Source organism: Nannospalax galili, unplaced genomic scaffold, assembly GCF_000622305.1.
Source record: "Nannospalax galili isolate Female #2095 unplaced genomic scaffold, S.galili_v1.0 scaffold364, whole genome shotgun sequence".
Lineage (NCBI taxonomy): Eukaryota > Metazoa > Chordata > Mammalia > Rodentia > Spalacidae > Nannospalax > Nannospalax galili.
In genome coordinates this window covers 4,345,299-4,363,618 of record NW_008352752.1, presented here as the reverse complement: position 1 = coordinate 4,363,618, position 18,320 = coordinate 4,345,299, and the positions used below count along the sequence as shown (strand labels likewise).

At 48.1% G+C, this 18,320-nt stretch overlaps 1 protein-coding gene across 1 annotated transcript in view; it reads right to left on the bottom strand.

Annotated features, from left to right (window-relative positions):
• The window catches only part of Sh3bp5 (SH3 domain binding protein 5), a 73,830-nt gene that overhangs the window by 6,211 nt on the left and 49,299 nt on the right, over positions 1 to 18,320 (bottom strand). Inside the window, exons 4-5 of the mRNA XM_008849988.3 lie at positions 8,504 to 8,668; positions 1,354 to 1,484 (exon numbers count right to left, since the gene is read on the bottom strand). Coding sequence (XP_008848210.1) covers positions 1,354 to 1,484; positions 8,504 to 8,668 — 296 coding nt within the window. The remainder of the gene's footprint in view (positions 1 to 1,353; positions 1,485 to 8,503; positions 8,669 to 18,320) is intronic.

Below are 18,320 nucleotides of genomic sequence, written 5' to 3'. Positions count from 1 at the left end.
GGAAAAAGCTGAAACTTGAGCATAGGCTCTCTTAAGTGGCCAAAAGCAGCAGATCCCAGCCCCACCAAGGTGCAGAGGGAGTACGAAAGTGATACGAGCTGATGTGGAACATCGGGAAGATGTCCAGGCAAAAGGAATGTGAACATCAATGCCAAAGATGGGGAGCACAGGCGGGAGTGTGACCAGAGCAACAGTGAGCAGAGTGGGCCCAGAGAAGCCCTAAAGTCACTCCACAGAAGGCACAGACTTGCCTTTAGTCTCACAGGAGCCACCCAGAGGAATCTGGAAAGGCTAGCAGAGTGTGGCTATAGGAACTGTCTCCTTAGCAGGTTCTGGTAAGTGAGAGAGTGCAGAGGGGATCCAGAGAGTCTTCTATTCACACCAAACAAAGGAAGCAGCATTGGGCTGCTCCCTCAGCTTCCAGGGGAAGGGGCCCCAACACCCTTCTCCACCTCCTCCCTGTCCCCGCCCCCAGAAGGTAACACAAACCTACTGAAGGGCAGTAGCAAACTTAAATGTTTCCTACACATGCATGTACTTGTATGTATTGGAGGAAGCAGCAGATAAGGCCAGGGGAAGGCAGGTAGTCCAGAGCAGAGGAGGAACCACCTCTTCCTTGCATACCTTTCTTCCCTTCCCTGGCACCTTCTCTCATCTGGAGGAGAGTAGGGCTTCTGCCAAGCTTCTAGCTGCCCAGTCCCAGTGGGGATACATGTCTCCTCTCCCAGGGACAGGCATACATAGCCAAGCACATAGGTTCTGTCCCAGAACCTATGTCACTGTTGGGTCCAACCATCATAAGTCCTGCTCTTTTCTCTTAGAGGCCCAGAGTAATTGGTGAATGATGCCAGGGATTGTCCCCACAGCCATGTTTTCCCACCATGATCATTATTTTGTCCAGAGAGGTAGTAGTGAGAAGAGCTTGGGAAGAGCTCCACTTAACCAACCTTGTAGCAGTTCCTCAGCTCTTGATCCACAAAAGGTGACCACAACTCATCCTTAAGTAGACTGACAGGTCAGCAGGGACAGGGCCTTGTCCACACTGTCAGCCTCAGAGCCAAGGGTACAGTCCAAGTTTCCCAGACTCCAACTTATGGGTCAAATAATGGTTGGCATTCCTTTTTCCATGTCTCCTACGAGGGTTGTATCTGAATCAGTCCACCCCTCAGCATCTTTGCTTTGGGAGGGGGGTGGATCTCAGAGACTACTGGGGCACAGGGGGCTGGAAAGGGGGTCTTTATGGAGCTCTGAGGTCTACATCAAGTGCTTGCTAGGACGATCTCTGAGTATATGTGGAAGGTAGAGCAGAGGGGGAGCAAGGCAGCCCCCAGGGAAGGCCGCACCCATACTTACTTGGACTTGTTGATGGCTCGTTTGAGTTTCTTCTCTAGCTGGCGCATGCGGCCCATGGCAGCATTGTACCTGGCTGCTGTCTCCTTGTGTACCAGCTCACTCCTCGTCTTGGTCTGCTCGGCCTCCATAACCTTTAAACCAAGAGAGGAGGTCAGCTCGGTCAAGCCCAGAATAGCTATTGGTTGGGGTATTATGTCATGACATAAAGAGTTTATTAGCAATAGGAAAACTAAGTTAACTAACTCCAATAAAATAGGATTTTCTTTCCTTATCTATTTTGAAAAAGCCTGTCAGGTAAAATTAAACAGCAAAATTGGCTATCGCAATGACTGGGGAAAGAAAAGGAAAACTAAAAAATCTTGAGAAAGGGGCTGGAGAAACAGTTCAGTGGTTAAGAGCACTGGCTCCCAGCACCCATCTGGTGGCTCACGACTGTCCGTAACTCCTGTTCTAGAGCAGACTTTGAAACAGGCATAAAAAAATTATTGAGTATCCTGAACTATTTTACAGTCCTCAGAGTTGGTGGAAAATGGTACTAATGCAAAAATTATTCTTAAAAAGATCATTTATTTACTGTGTACATGGACACGCATCATCATGTGTGGAGATCAGAGGAAATCTTGTGGGAGTCGGTTCTCTCCTTCCACCATGTGGAGTCCAGAGACTGAACTGTCGTCGGGCCATGAAGTGATTTTTATCCAGAGAAACGAAGATAAATTATGTCCTGGTGAAGCTGTAAGTTGTTAATATCGCCCTGAAAATAATCACCAGTCTGGCACCTGTAAATTCTGCATTTTGTTTCCAAATCTTAAAAGCTAGTATAAGGCTACAATGCCCACCAAAATGACTCCTCCAGGGCTAGAAAAATCCTTCCCTTTTGGGTTTCTAACACCAAATATTTCACAATGAAACAAATGCACTAAAAAAAAAAAAAATCTCGGGCTTGATACTCCGTAACTCCAGTTTTATCTTGAATCTTAAGCTCTAAGGAATGACTGGAATAACCTTTATGAAAACTGCAAACCCCAGGCTTATCAGACAACACATCGGGTATGATTTATTGTCATGGGACGACGTCATGACTATTCACCTTTACTGAGCGCACTGGATATAGCTGAAGTAGACTGAGTTTAAAAGCTGTAATTTAAAGCTACTGAACAGAAAGTGCCCCTGGGAGAAGCAGGCTCTCCCCAGACGCACACAGGTCCTACTTCTACCTCAGCCTCCAGGCTGCAAACAAGCAAAGGCTTTCTAAACTTAAACACCCAGAATATTCCAAGTACTTGGCCATATTGCCTGTGATGCCTTTGAAGGCAGCACACATCAGTGAGCTCACCTCACTGCATCATGACACAACTACCATACCCTGTTTGAATCTCCCCTCCCCACCTATATATACAACCCCCAGCTCTTGAAAGATACCCCCCAACACATACACACCCATACTGCTTCCTGCCCCAAGGACCACCAAAGTATGTCACCTTGGTACATCACCTAGACAACCAAGTAACTCCTCCATCTGCAGCCTAGAATCAGGCATGAATTGTGTACAGTGATGGGGGATTTAAGAATTGCAGGGTGGAGGCAGGGTAAGGAGGAAGCACAGAGACAAAGGCTTACCAGGAAAGAGGGAACAGCAGGGGGGACAGAACAGAGGTGGAGCCACAGAGGAGAGCCCTCCTGGGTGCCCCCTGGCTCCTGGAAGCCCCTACCAGCCAGTTATTTAGTTTGGATTCCAGGATTCCTATTCCCAGCTCTGCAAGGTACTCTTCGGTCTTGCCATCAGCGTACTTCAGAGCCACCTACATTGATTAAGCGCCCCCTGGGGGTAAGGCTCTGCACAGCTGGGGCTGACAGCTTCTTGGAGTAGGAGTGCTCCCCACATCAGTAAGGAAGTGTGAGGTGGCTGGGGTCGCTCTGACAGCTCAGAGAGGTTGTGGTAGCATAGGAGATGGGCCTCAAGTATGGCATTTGAGGTAATAGGTGAGATTTACTGTTTCTTTTTTTTGAGATGGTGGAACTCTCCCTGTACCTGTTGCAATACATAGGAGAAAATAGGCTGCATCTTGCTGGTCCCTTAGGGTCCGTGAGGTCCATTTGCCATCACCATTAGATGACTACACAGGACACACAAAAACAGGAAAAGGTGCTTAGCTTTCTCCCTCTTTTCCCTGAGCAGGAAGGCAACAAGTAAACTTAGCTTTAGGAAACAACTGTCTAACAGGAGCAAGGTCTTCACTTCTACTCAGGTTGTTTTAGAACATTCTCCCAGAATGGGCCTTGTCCTGGTGCCCCACCCACAGGTTCTTTATAACATGGGACTCCATCCACTTCAGCCCACAGGACTCAACCTGCAGAGACACTCTGCTGCCCCTGGGCCTGCCGCAAATGCCCCAAAACTGACAGTTTATGGGTGCCCAATGGGAAGGGTTGAGGCCTGTAGGCTCAAACAGCCAGCTCTGGCACTGGACAAGTCTGTTCCAGGACAGTACAACACTGACGTGAGTGAGGGCTGCTGGCCCTGGATGTCCAAGTGGCCCTGGATATCCAGGCAGGCTGGAAACTACCAGCACTGAGGATGCTGTGGGATCCACAGATAGCCTCCTCCTGAGCTAGCAAGACTCAAAAGTGGCAGGCCGTCCCCTTCCCAGGAGCCCCAGAAAAGTTAAGGCCTGAAGACCCAGAGCCTGTACCACTCAACCCCGGCCTTTGCTTTTGGCAGCTCTCAGAAGATACCCAACAACTAGCATCTTCCTGCAGGGACTCCATTGTGTACTGAACTGTGTCCCTGCCTGACCAGACCCAGCCTCCTTGCTGGGTCCTACCCCAAAGAATGACTGAAACTGTGGAGATGTTCATGCAGCACAGCCCCTCCACCTTCCACCCTCAGTTACAGCCTGTGTCTTCCCAGCCTCACTGGGAACTCCGCACTGTTTGATTCCTACCACACTCCTGTACCAGAAAGAGGGTAGCAAGTGGCTTTCGCCACCAAGAGGCAGTTGTTCCAAGCAGCACCTCAGTCATCCCAGCCATGCCCTGCCCTTTTCTCCTCAGCAGCCCCTGCTGCCAGCTCATCAACAGGGACTGGCCTCTGTTTCCAAGCTACCTTTCCCTCCTCCTCCATCTGGCCCCTTGCAGCAGACATCAGGAAAACTAATTCCTCCCTCCCAGGATGCCAGCACTCCTGTCTCAGAGGATAGGCTAGAGGTGCCTCTGCTACTGAATTTCCATTGGTGCTTAAGAGCCGCAGACACAGCCTTGTGCCCCTGAGGGAGGCTGCTCGGCTGCAGGCCTGGTGGCATTCTACTCCATTTCCCACCAGAGAAATGTCCCTGTGGCCTATCTATGGTGTTACACTTGACTGCTAGAGAACACTGGGCTCCTGACATCAAATGTGCTCGTTTCTGCTATGGCTTCAAGTACCCAGTATCACAAAAGGAAGTTTGGGCAATGGGAGGAGACACACAGAGGGCCTCAAGGAGGAATGTGTGGAGGTGTGGAAGGAGAGGGTGACATGAAGCTCCCTTCCTCTAAAGAAACAGGCTTCTTGGCATCTTCAGAAGTTGGACAGGAGGTCATGCTCTAGACCCTGAAGAGTCTACTGAACCAGCTGGGCATGTTAGCCCCTTGAGATTTGGGAAGTGGTCTCCATGTGCCCCATTTGGGGAAATGTTCAATTTAGAGAGTGTCACACTCTCACTCACTCTTTCAGAGCCAAACATGAGCATCTGTATTTCAGAGAACATTAGGAAAGAGTATGCCATGGGGGTCAAGATTCTGAATGGTGTGTGGTGAGGTGGGGGAGACCACAGCCTTTGACTTCTGAGAGTACTTCTGTTTCTTATTTTTAAATATTTATCATTTTAATTTATTTGTACAAGTGTATTGCCTGCATGTATTTAAGTGCATCCATGTCATGCAATGCCCTAACAGGTCAGAAGAGGGCATTGGATCCCGAGACTGAAGTTACAGACAGCTGCCTTGTGGATGCTGGGATTCAAGTCTGGGTCCTCTGCAAGAACAGCCAGTGCTCTGAGTCATCTTTCAACTGAATTGAAAAAATTCAATTTGTGTGTGTGTGTATCTATGTGAGTGAGTATATGACACACATATGTGTGTGCCCATGGAGATCAAAAGAGGGTGTTAGATCCCCTGGAGCAGAGTTCCAGGTAGTTGTAAGCTGCCCAATTTGGATGCTGAGAACTGAACTCAGGTTCTCTGGAAGGCATTCTTTTTTCAAAATATATTTTATTTATTATTTTTATATTATGTGTATGTGTGTATTGCCTGCATGTAGGTAAGTGCACCCATGTCGTGCAATGCCCATGGAGGACAGAAGAGGCTGTCAGATCCCCTGGAACTGGAGTTACAGACGGTTGTTAGCTGCCATGTGGGTGCTGGGATTCGAACTTGGGTCTTCTGAAAGAAGAATCGGTGTTCTTAACTGCTGAGCCATCTCTCCAGCCCCTGGAAGGCACTCTTAATCACTGACTGAGCCATTTCTCCATCCCCAAGAGAGCATTTTTGTGGGTTTTTTTTTCTATTGCTGAGGATGGAACTCGGCCAGTTGCCAAGCACTTGTTCTACTACCAAGCCACACACTCAGCCAGAGGATCATTTCTGAACTCATCAGTCCAAGGAACAGCATCTCAGCCTATACAACCATGAAGGAACCCAGGAAAAAGAAATCAGCCAACAGGAGGAAATCCTGACCTGTGACCCAGAGCATAGATTAATCCACATAGGCTGCCCCCACCAACAATACGTAAACCAAATGCCTGTCCTTCCTTTTGGTGGACAGAGGACACCCATCAGATGACCCACAGGCCACTATGAAGTCCCAATTGACCCTGGGCAGTCCAAGGTCATCTTGTATGGCTCCAGAATATATTCACTGCACAACTCCAGAAAGTATTTTTCCCCAAAACTATGTGTACAGTGCCTCCTGAACTGTACAATGTCAAGTCTTAGGACACCTCCTGGGACAGTTATCCACCATCCTCTACAACCTCAAGACTAAAAAATGGGATTTCATAGTAACAGCAGAAGCATGCTTTGTTCTTTTTCAAAAAACAGATTAAAAAAAGACAGGGTTTCCCTATGTAGGCTAGGTTGGCCTTGATCCTCCCGTCTCAGGCTCCTGGCTGGCGTTAGAGGCATGTATCACCATATGTAGAGAGTCAATGATTTCTGAAATGGTTTCCCACATGCTGATACAGACAGATCTACAGCCAGCCGGAGTAGCAGAAGGACAAAAAGGAACAGCAGACCTGCATCTCATTTTGTCAGTGGTGATGGTTCTTTTTATTTATTAGACAGGTTTGTAAACACTGGAGATGTCCAGCCTCCCCTTTGGGTCGTCTGAAGCTGACCCAGCAAGACTTTGCCCAGCCTTGCTGGTTCTACAAGCATCATACCCACTAGGGGGCAGGAGGTTCATGGGCACACAAACCCAGAGGACACCAGTCTCAGGCCTCAGGGCCAGTAGAAAAAAGTCAAGTCAGATTTGGCTCCTGAAGTCATTTATATATCAAGCTTTCTATTTAAGGTCACTCAAGGCCATCTTTAATCATTGGATCCCCCAGGACTTCAGTGGCTGTGGCAGGTGACACTGAAAAGGGAGCAGCCTCTCTCTATTCCAGACCGACAGGCAAGCCTCCCCTTGCTCACCAAAACCAGAGCTGTAACTGGTACCCCTCTATCTCTCCCCTCAGTCAGAGCCTACAGCTCATTTGCCTACCTTGCAACAAACCTCTGGCCTTACTTTGGTGCTGGCTTTCCAGGCAGTCATATTCTTTGCACAGAAAGGAAGGACTCGGGCTGGTGCCAGCAGTACCAAGAAACAAGCTCAGGAGTTGCACCTGGGAGAACGGAGCATCCATTCTGTGACCGCAGCAAACCCAGTAGAGTTAGGCAGGGGATCCGAGTCCATAGTATCAAGCACCTGGCCCTGCCTGCTGGAGTCTGTGTATCTGTTCAAACCGTATCCTCAGTATTAGGGGGTGGGCCTTGGGGGTCAACGTTGTCATTAGAGTGGGACCAGTGCCATTTACGAAGGAGGCCTAGGGCTGGGGATGGAGCTCAGCGTTAGAGTGCTTGCCTACAATGTGCAAGGTCCTGGTCTCAGTCCCCAGCACTACAAGAAAACAAATGAAAGAGCCTGAGAGAGCCCTTGTTTGTCCAAGAGGAGACGGCCTTCTGTGAACCAGGTTATCATCAGACACCACAGGCCAGAGTCTTGATCTTTGACTTCCTGGCTTCCAGAACTGTGAGAAATTTATTTAGGAGTCAGTCAGTTTATGGTATTATATTCAATAGCCTAACTACACCCAGTCAACTATCACTTCAGATTCTGAGCTGGGTGGTCAGAGAGGAGGTTCTGGAAGCAGGGAGAGAGTCAAAGGATCACACCATAAATCCTAGATGACCACTCCCAGCAACTGCCTACTGCTCCCCACACTCCAACCTGGAGGGCCTTGCCTGAGTGCACACTTCATTCTGGTCTGTCACTGTGATCCTGCCTTCACTCACCAACATGCACATCCCCGGTGCAGAGCCAGTGCATGTTGAGACTGGTATACCTGGGACCGCAAACCTGCAGAGTCCTGGAGCAGTAGAGGCAGACCTCAGAAAACAACCTGGTCCCTCTGGGAAATTTAACTCCACTATCAAGACCTTCAGGAACCACTGAACCAGACAAGCCCAAGATAATACAGGGAAAGATTGCTCTACCTGCCATTGGGAGGCTCACCCCTGAGTGTGGCTTGCAGCCAGGCAACCCAGAAACCACATGGAACAGACAACCGATGATTGTCTATTGAAGGGACTGCTAAAGAAGGTGTAGAACAATAGTTCTACCTTATGTGCTAGTTTTTTTTGGTAGTTTTGAGACAGGGTCTCCCTGTAGCCCCAGCTGTCCTGGAACTCACTTTGTAGACCAGGCTGGCCTTGAACTCATAGAGATCTGCCTGTCTCTGCCTCCCAAGTGCTGGGATTAAACGCGTGCACCATGACACCCGGCTAACCCATGACTTTTAAAGGCTATTTCTGGGTCATCTGGGAGTCTGTCTCCTACTCCTGTGGGGAGCGACTGTACATACAGTGCATAGGCCCAGGTGCCTACCACCAGCACATACACTGGCATTCCTACCCTCTGAGTGGCGTGGTTCAGCATCTCCTGCCAGGCAGAGTCAAACTGCCGCTTGTCATCCTCCAACAGCCGCTGCTCAGCCAGGGAGATGGTCTCCTTGGCGGCACGGAGCACCTCAGTGGCCCTCTGGAAGTCTTGCGTGGCTTTCTGAGCCTCCAGCTGAGCCTGTTGAGAGAGAGGGTCCCTGTGAGGTTTTAGGCAAAGGCAGGGGGGAGTTGCTGGGGCCCATCACCCCCAGAGATGAGCAGCCTGAGACTTGCCCTGTCCATCTCTGCAAGGGGAGGTCTTCAGACTCTTCATACACAGGGTAGAGTAACAGGCAATTGATGGTAGGGTGGGCACCAGATTGTCAAGTGGACAGTATCCGGGGCTCAACAGATTAGTAAAGGCCTGGGCCCTTGGTCGGAATCTGTGATAGCAACCACTTAGCCAGCTGTGGACTTTCTCCAACATCCTGGCCCAGGAATGAGGCCCAGGTAGGCACAGCAGTCCAGGGCACCCCCCCTGCCTGGAGTCAGGGCTCAATTCATGACATATCAGAACCAAAAAGGCCCCAGAGACCATGGATGTAGGAGTTTATTATACAGGTAAGGCATGGTGGAACACAGTCTTTTCCAAGCTCCCCAAACTGGTCAGAGGCAAAGTTGCAGACAGATGCCCACAGTAGGAATGCCAGCCCAGCGCCGCCACCACCAGACAGCCCCCTCAATCCACACCAGCACCAGAATCTGGTCAGGTGTGGCAGTGGCCCAAGGAAGGACCCGATTATTAACAACACTATCCCTGCTTTTAAGGTGCATTTGCGGGGGAGTCAACACAAACAGTGACTGCTCACATTTAGAACATCTACCAGCACATGTGGCTCTTGTGTGTGTGCATACATGTGCATGTGTGGAAGCTAGAGGTCAATCTCAGGTGTCACTCTGCAGGAGTCTTGTTTCTTGGGACAAGGTCTTGCACTGGCCTGGTACTCACTATTAAGCTAGGCTGACTGGCCAGTGAGCCTCAAGGATCCATTCACCTCTCCAGTGCTGTGATTACAAGTTTGCACCACCGTGCCTGGCTTTTTTGCATGAATTCAGGAGACTGAACTCACGTCCTGATGTTTAAACAGCAAGCACTTTACTGACTGAACCATCTCCCCGGGAAAATATGTGGCTCTTCAGTTTCTGAAATGTGACTAACCCAGACTGAGCATAAAAACCCTCTCACGGGCTAGAGTAGGGCTTAGTGGTTAAAGTGCGTGCCATGCAAGCAGGAGGACTGGAGGTTCAGATCCCCAGAACTCACATAATGCCAGGCAGGCACAGCTGTTCACCTGTAACTCCAGCCTTAGAAAATGGAGACAAGGAATGCCTGAAGCAAACTAGCCAGCAAGACCAGCTACACTGCTGAAACCTGGGTTTAACTGACTCTGCCTCAAAGAATGAGGTGGACAAGCAATCAAGAAGAGAACTGAAACCCACCCTAACCTCAGGCATACACACACATACACCTGCCCACACACGTGCACCCACGCATATGAAAATACACACAAAGACACACACACAGACAGACACACACACACACACACACACACACACACACTACACAGAAAGAAATGAAAAAAAAACCCTCATTTTAAAGACTCAGTACAAGGCTGGACATGGCAGGTGGATCTCTGTGAGTTCAAGGCCAGCCTGCTCTACATAATGAGTTCCAGGCCAGCTGGGGCTACAGGGAGACCCTGTCTCAAAAAAGACCCAAAACAAAAGACAGTACGAAAGAAAAAGTTAACAATCCCATTAGTTATTTTTATGTTCAGCATATAAGATAATATTTAAGATATACTAAGTTAAATAAAATACATTAAAAATTAATTTTTCTGTTTCCTTTTATGTTTTTACTGTGATTACCTGGAAAAACAAACTTGCATGGGGGGCTCACACATTATTCCTTTTACAGTTGAGGCTCTTCCCCCAAGAGTGGGCCGTGAGATGTGGTTGTGTGACTATACTGGAAATCAGGGCTGGGGAGACAGCTTAGTGGGTAAAGTAGTTGTTGAGTAATCATGAGGACTTCAGCTCAGGTCCCCAGACCCCATAAAGCCAGACCCAGCAGCATGCAACTGTAACCCCACTATGGCAAGATGGGAAGCAGAGACAGGCCAAGCTCACAGGCCAGATGAGCGAGCCTAGAGAACAAGAGTCCCCATCTCAAACACGGTAGAAGGGCTGACACTGAGGTTGTCTCCTGACCTCCACACTCACACTGTGCCATGTACTCCCCCAACAAAGAAATCAGCAACATCACACTACAGTCCCCACTCTCTGACCCACCACAGCACTCCCTCCCCCCATGCACCTCTGGTCAGTAGTCCCTAGGCCAGTTACAGAAGCCTGGATGATGCCCACAAGACAGCCCCTGGGACTTACTTAGGAGAGGGGAACAACTGGACACCACCCTTCCTCAGAGAGTGTCTCACATGACTTGGGGGAAGTCTTCGGAAACCACAGACTAAGGACACTTTGTATGAAAAATTAAGAGGAAAAAGAAACTGAGAGGCTGGGGGCACACTGGCCCCAGGGCAAGAAACAGCCTTGTGACCCATGGTAAAGCATGGGCATCCATTGGTCAGCACACTGAGTTCCAGGCCACTATGCCATGGAGAGCTGCTCAGAGGATGAACCCACATGGAACAGAAGTGCAGAAATCTACGCTACACAGTTGTGCAGGAAATGCAGTGAGGAAGCCTGAAGAGGCAGTGCGCTCCGTGAGGAACCCAAGGAAGGGTTCTTAAAGAAGAGTGGTCCTGAGGCAAGGGCTGGAGGGCAGGAGGAGCCCCAGCTGAGGGCATATGAGGGAGCATACTGGATCGTGAGACAGATCTGTAGATGTGACAGAGCCTAGAAAGGAACACTTTAAAAAGAAATCAAGAGTGGAAGCCTTTTGGCCAGGATTCCATGCCTGGAATCCTCAGGAGGCTGAGGAAGGAGGACTGGGAGTTCATATTCAGCTGGGCTTCACAGCAGGATGATAACTCAAAAATAATTTAATTTTTAAAAAATTTTATGTGTTTGAGTGTATTGCCTGCATGTATGTAAGTGCACCCATGCCATGCAGTGCCCATGGAGGTCAGAAGATCAGATCCCCTGGAACTGGAGTTACAGATGGTTGCCAGCCACCATGTGGATGCTAGGAATCAAACCCAGGTCCTCTGCAAGAACAGCCAGTGCTCTTTACTGCTGAGCCATCTCTCCAGCCCCTCAAAAATATAATTTTTTTTAAAAAAGAAGCCTTGAGGCTGGAGAGATGGCTCAGTGGTTAAGAACACTGACCGTTCTTGCAGAAGACCCAGGTTCGAATCCCAGCAGTCACATGTTCGTAACTCCAGTTCCAGGGGATCCGACAGCTTCTTCTGTTCTCCTTGGGCGCTGCACAACACAAGTGCACTTACCTACATGCAGGCATAACACTCATACACATAAAATAAAAATAATAAATATTTTTTAAAAATAAATAAAAAAGAAGCCTTCAATGAATGCCTAGGTACCAGCCAACTATGTTCAGTGAGGTGTGCCTCAGCCATACACGAGGACAGAGAAATAACTCAGTGGCACACCACCCTCTCAGCAACATGACTCGCCCTCCCCAAGGTGGGTCTCCCACCCATTCCTGGTACTCCCCCAAGGACAGCCCTCTGACCTCCATCTGCCCAGACAGGTCCAGGGAAGTGTGAAGCATAGCCCATCCCTCCACCCTCAGTCTACCCACAGCTGCCTGTGGGACAAAGGAAATCATCCCGAGACCCTAACATTTTCTAAAATGAGTTTTTCTTTGTTGCAACATTTTGCAATATAGCCAAAGTTGGCCTCAAACTCAAGGCCTCACCCTTCTGAGGTCTGAGATCATAAGGATGTGCCAAACCACATCCGACTTTAAAATAGTTTTTTTGAAACAAGAGCTCATTAGCATTGTCTGGCCTAGAACTTTGCTATGTAGAACAGGCTTCCTTGAACTTGTAGCAATCCCCTGCGCCTGCCTCCCAAGTGCTAGATTACAGCATGTGAAACCATACCCAGCCTCTGTTTTTTGGGTTTGTTTTTTTTTTTTTGATGTGTGTGGCATATGAATGTGTGTGTTTGTATTGAGTGGGTACCCGGTGTAGGCCTAAGGTTGACACTGGGTATCTGCCTTGATGGCTTCTCTACCTTATGTATTGAGGTAGGTCTCTTAGTTGAATCCAGAGCTCACTGATTCAACTAGTCTAGCTAGCCAGCTTGTTCTGGAAGCATCTATCTCTGCCTCTAGCCAGCTGGCATGACAGGTGGACACAGGTGGGTGGTCACGCCCACCTAGCATTTATGTGGGTGCTGGGGACCCCAGTTTCTGTCCTCATACTTGCATGGCAAGTACTTTACCCACTAAGCCATCTCTCCAGCCTATTTACTTATTTATAGACAAGGTCTCCTATAGCCCAGGCTGGCCTCAAACTTGAAGTCACTATGTAGCCAAGAAAGACCTTGAACTCCTGCCCTATCTCCCAAATACTGAGACTACAGGTGTGTATTACCATGCCTGTTTCTTCTTTCTTCCTGCAAGATAAAGACATTTTCACGGGGACCTTCTGAAATGTGGGATGCTGTGTCATGGCCACGCCTCTCTCTCCCCACCCTTACCACACATCTACAGAGTGAGTGAACCACGGCCCTATAGTTAAAAAGGGACGGAGCAGCCCACTCTAAGTGGCCTCACATGACATGTTCTCTGCCAAATTCCTGTTGAGTTTCCACAAGATTCTTTTTTTTTTTTTTTTTTTTTTTTTTTTTTTTTTTGTCTTTTTGAGACAGGGTCTCCCTATAGCCCCAACTGTTCTAGAACTTGCTATGTAGACCAGGCTGGCCTTGTTTCACAAACATCCACCTGTCTCTGCTTCCCAAGTGCTGGGATTAAAGGCATGTGGCACCATGCCCAGCTTCCAGAAGATTCTTGACTCCTGTGTGTCAAGATCAAGGATCTTGGATATACTGAAAACATCCTTGCCTTGCCCTATACTGCATCACAGCCTTTCTCCATCACTTGCCCACAGAATGGTCACCACAGCCTGTGTGTCAAGGTAAGGTACTTTGTCCTCCTTGCTGAGTTACAGTTGAGATGAGGGAAATGGATAGAGTGAGGCTTCCAGGAGGTAGAAACATTGGGAGCTGGTTAGAATTGGATGGCATCATGAGGGTAGGGCCCTTATGAGGGGATTAAATACCCTCATCAGAAGAGGAAGAGTGGTCTCTCCCTCCTCCACTCACACAGGCAAGGAAAGACCTGTGTGAGCACATAAGGAGAGCCAGAAGAAAATCTTTACCAGACACAGATTCTGTAGGTACTTAGACCTTAGACTTCTGGCTCAGAACTGAGAGAAATGAATATCTGCTGTTTAGGTCCTCCAGTCTGTGATGATTCAGTATAGTGATGCCTAGGAGTGGGGTACACGATAAGGAATAATTATAAAGTTAGATGCCACTTTGGAACGGGGCAATGGGTGGATGTGGAGACACACTAGCACATTCCATAAAACCTCGCCCCTTCCCTTCCCTCTTTCTCTCCTTCCGTGGTTTCTTTAAGACAGGGTCCCATGTAGCCTAGGCTGGCTTCCAACTTACTACATAGCCTGGCTGGTCTTGAACTCCTGATCCTTCTACCTTCATCTCCCGAGTGCCAGGATCATAGGCATGTGCCACCACACCCAGGGCTATTCATAAGACATTTTCTAAAACTACACACACAAGACAGACTAGGCAGGAAGCACGGGGGAAAGAGAGCATTCTACAGCTCACTGGTCAGCAAGAAACAGAAACAGGTCCTAGAAGCTCAGCTCTAGAACATAGGGGCAAGCCTCTAAATATAAGTCTCCAAATATAGTCAGAAAAATGGACCCATTCATAAGGAACATACCTACAGGATGTGATGTGAGCAGCGAGAGAAGCAAAGTGTTGTGGGAGTGTGAAAAAGGGAGGGGTCAGTTAGGAAGGGGAATCAGTCATTGAGGTCTCTTAGGGTAGATGTCTCAGGTGTCAGACCTTAAGCTATGCCACACAAATCTTCCCAGAGCTGCCACATAGATCTGAGATTTAACCTGAAATGGCATCCCTTTTACATCACAGGACGTGTGACCTCAGAAGGCAGAAGTCAATTTAGCAATCCCAGAGAACACTGACTAGTCTCTTCACTGGTTCGTTCGTTCATTCGTTCGTTCGTTCACTCTTCTGTGGTTGGAGCCCCGAGTCTCATATATGCTAGGCAAATGGCCTCCTTCTGAGCTGCCCCTTCACACTCCTAATTTTTACCATTGTATAAAAGAGGATACCTAAAAATCTTTGGCACAATAAAATTTAGGCTTTGAACCCTAATGAAGGCCCCAGATTCTGTTATCAACATGGAATGTGACTAAGTGCTTTCAAGCCCATGGGCCATATTGGTGGTTCACGCAGAGAAAGCCAATGAGTGAACCGAAGAGGAAAGGCCTGCTTCCAACAGTATCAGCGGAAGCTGATGTTAGCAGGGCTCTGAGCTGTAAGATGCAAAACGGGGAAGAAAAATGTCAACACCTCCAACATTCAGGGATGTTAATAGCTTTCTTGGAAACAGCTCCACAGGAAGAATTTTTAAAGGCTGAATGAATGAGTTGTATAAGTAACCTTCATTACACACTGGCCTGAGTTAGCTATGACTGCAAAGTATATGGGCATCCCTCGAAGGGTCAGCGGCAGGGCCTCAGGGGTGAAGAGTGGAGAGGTTGCCAGACTGCAGCTGTGCCCTCTGACTCAGCGTCCACTCAACCCATATCCGCTCTCCAAAGAGCATTCAGACATTTCTGTGGCTACAACAAAGGTCAGGTGGAAGGAGGTCTTCAGACCACCCAGTTCAAGGCTCCCATGTGTCTGAGTGGGGCCCCGAGTTGTGGCAACTTGTAGAAATCATAGCCAGGAACCCAGACCCCCTGACTCCTGTGTTGTGCAGTGTCTGCCTCTGACACATCGGTAGTTTGCGATCAGCAGTACAGGGTGACAAGAGAGACTATGAACGGGACACAGGACTGGAATTTAATCCATGCATGGGATTGCTGCTGCCCTGTGGCCCTGCCCTACAGCCTCACACAAGCCCCATGCCATATGAACCACTGTGCTCCAGAAACAGGCAAGGGGAAAGTGGTCCAGAGCAGGGCTCCCCCAAGGACTGGCTCCATGTTACAAGAACCCAGACCATCTAGTACCCAACTACTAACAAACCATCAGTCTGGATACAGATAATTAAGCCAAAAACAATCATAGCAGTTACCATTTCAACATTTATTCTTATCAGATAATGTACGTGAGATGTTCTGAACACAGTGCTTCTTTTAAATCTTAAAATGGCCCCCAGTGTGCGGTCCAGTTTCTTCTTAGGAGACAAGGTCTCAGTACATTTCTCTAGCTGATTTTTAAACTCCTGGGGTCACGCAACCCAATCCAATGGCTTCAACTTCAGTCATGTGCCACCAGCCCCCTCACACCCCACATCATAAAGGGACCACATCTCAGAATGGTTAAAGAAATTGCCCAAGAACACAGAGCTCTACCACGGGTGGAGTCAAATTTAAATCTTGACCCAGAGTCTCAAAATAAAAAGTAAAAAGAGTGCTGTGATGTAGTGCAGTGGCACAGCACTGAGGCCCTGGATTCAACCCCAATTACTACCAAGCAACCAACCAACCCCACCGCCATTCAAGGCCTGGGCCCCTCAGCTTCCTCCCTCTAAGTGCCTTTTTACCCTTGAAATTCAAAGGACTCCAAACTATCTGAGGAAAACCCAAATCCTTTTAAAGCAGTACTCCCAAGCTCCTGTGGGCTCAGTGAGGGAGGGACAGCCAAGCTAGCATTCCAGTGGACCAGAGATATGGCAGCTAAAGCCATGATTTCTGGATCAGCAGCAGACAGACTTTCTACACCTTTCCATCCAGAAAGTTCCTCCTCCTCCTCACTTTCAAACCTCCATGAACCTCAGCAAGAGCCTAGGTGACAAGAGACCCCAGGAGGGTTCCAGTTACTTTGACACCACCGGTGATCTGACCCCTGAGGATTCTTTGGATACAAACATTTTAAACACAATTATTACCAAATAGTTAAGTTTTCATTCAAAAGCATTTTCTAGAAAGACTGTCAGTAAAACCATTTAGTTCCTTGGTTGGCTTACAAGTCCGGAGTTGCTGTTATAGGAGGCCTGACTCTGGGCATGGACAGACAAGTCCCAACACCTGCAACTCCTCTTTTTTCACGGTTATTTAGTCAAATGTCTTTTAATTAGGCTCAGACCACTTCTGCTTCGATGTGACAGATCTGATACTGGTCAGTTTTATCCACACCAACCTTAGTAACTTATATACGGAGTTTCTCACTATTTCCACTTCACTCCGTTTTCCAGGTTAGTTTTGGTTTTGTTCCTTTGTTCATGTATGTGTGCGTATGTGGGCACAGGTATGTGTGTACACATGTGCACGTGCAGACCAGAAGTTGATATCAGGTATCTTCCTCAATCACTATCTTATTTTTTTTTCATTTTGTTACTTTTATTTTATGTGTATGAGTGTATTGCCCGCTCGTACGTAAGTACACTGTGTCATTCAATGCCTAAAGAGGTCAGAAGAGGATGTTGGGTCCCCCTAGAACTGGAGATACAGATGGTTGTTAGTCACCATGTTAGTGGTGGGATTCGAACCCAGTTTCTCTGCAAGATCAGCCAGTGCTCTTAACTGCTGAGCCATCTCTCCAGTCCCTCTATCTTATTTTTTGAGACAGTCTCTCAATGAACCTGGAGCTTACCTATTCAACTAGACTGGCAAGTCCCAGGGATCCCCGTGCCTCCACCACTCTGGTGCTGGGATTACAGGAGCCTGCCTTCACACCTGGTTTTTACATGGGTGCTAGGATTGAATTCAAGTCCTCATGCCTTCATGACACTACTGCCTGGACCATTTCCTAGGCCCTCCTGCTTTCGTTTTTGTTTTGTGGTGCAGGGGATGAAGCCCAGGGCCCTGCACTTGCTAGCTAAGCAAGGTCTCTTCACCAAGGAAACTAGCCACCCTAGCCCCTAGGTCAGTTTTTTACAGGTTTAAAAATTAGTCAAGCTGGGCATGGTGGTGCATGCCTTTAATCCTAGCACTCAGGAGGCAGAGGCAGGTGGATCTCTGTGAAATTGAGGCCAGCCTGGGCTATAAAGCAAGTTCCAGGCCAATGGGGGCTACAGGGAGACCCTGTCTCAAAAACAAATATACATATGTCAAACATATGTTTCATCATTTTTAACTCAGTCTCAAGAGTTACCATGTACAGCTTGAATCATTACCAGTTCATTATGTAGATTATTTCTCCCAACCATCTATATTATAAACTAAAGGTCCACAGGATGTATCTATCCTTAGAGAAATATAAGAATAATGAACAGTCTGAGGAGCCTCAGGCCTACAGCTGTATTGGTGGAGGGGCCACACAGCTGTTAATGTATCAGCAGCTTAAAGAGGCCTCAGGGGGTTAGAAGAGCAAAGTTCAAATGCTTTTACTCAGTCTTCCTCTGTCCTGAGGTTAAAGATGAGGTATTTAAAAGTTTAAAAATTAATGCTGGGTGTGGTGGCCCATGTCTTTAATCCCAGCACTTGGGAGTCAGAGGCAAGCAGATCTCTGTGAGTTGGAGGCCAGCCTGGTCTACATAGCGAGTTTCAAGACAGCTGAGGCTACAGGAAGACCCTGTCTCAAAAAGACAAAAATAAATTAAATAAATAAATAAATAAATAAATAAATAAATAAATAAA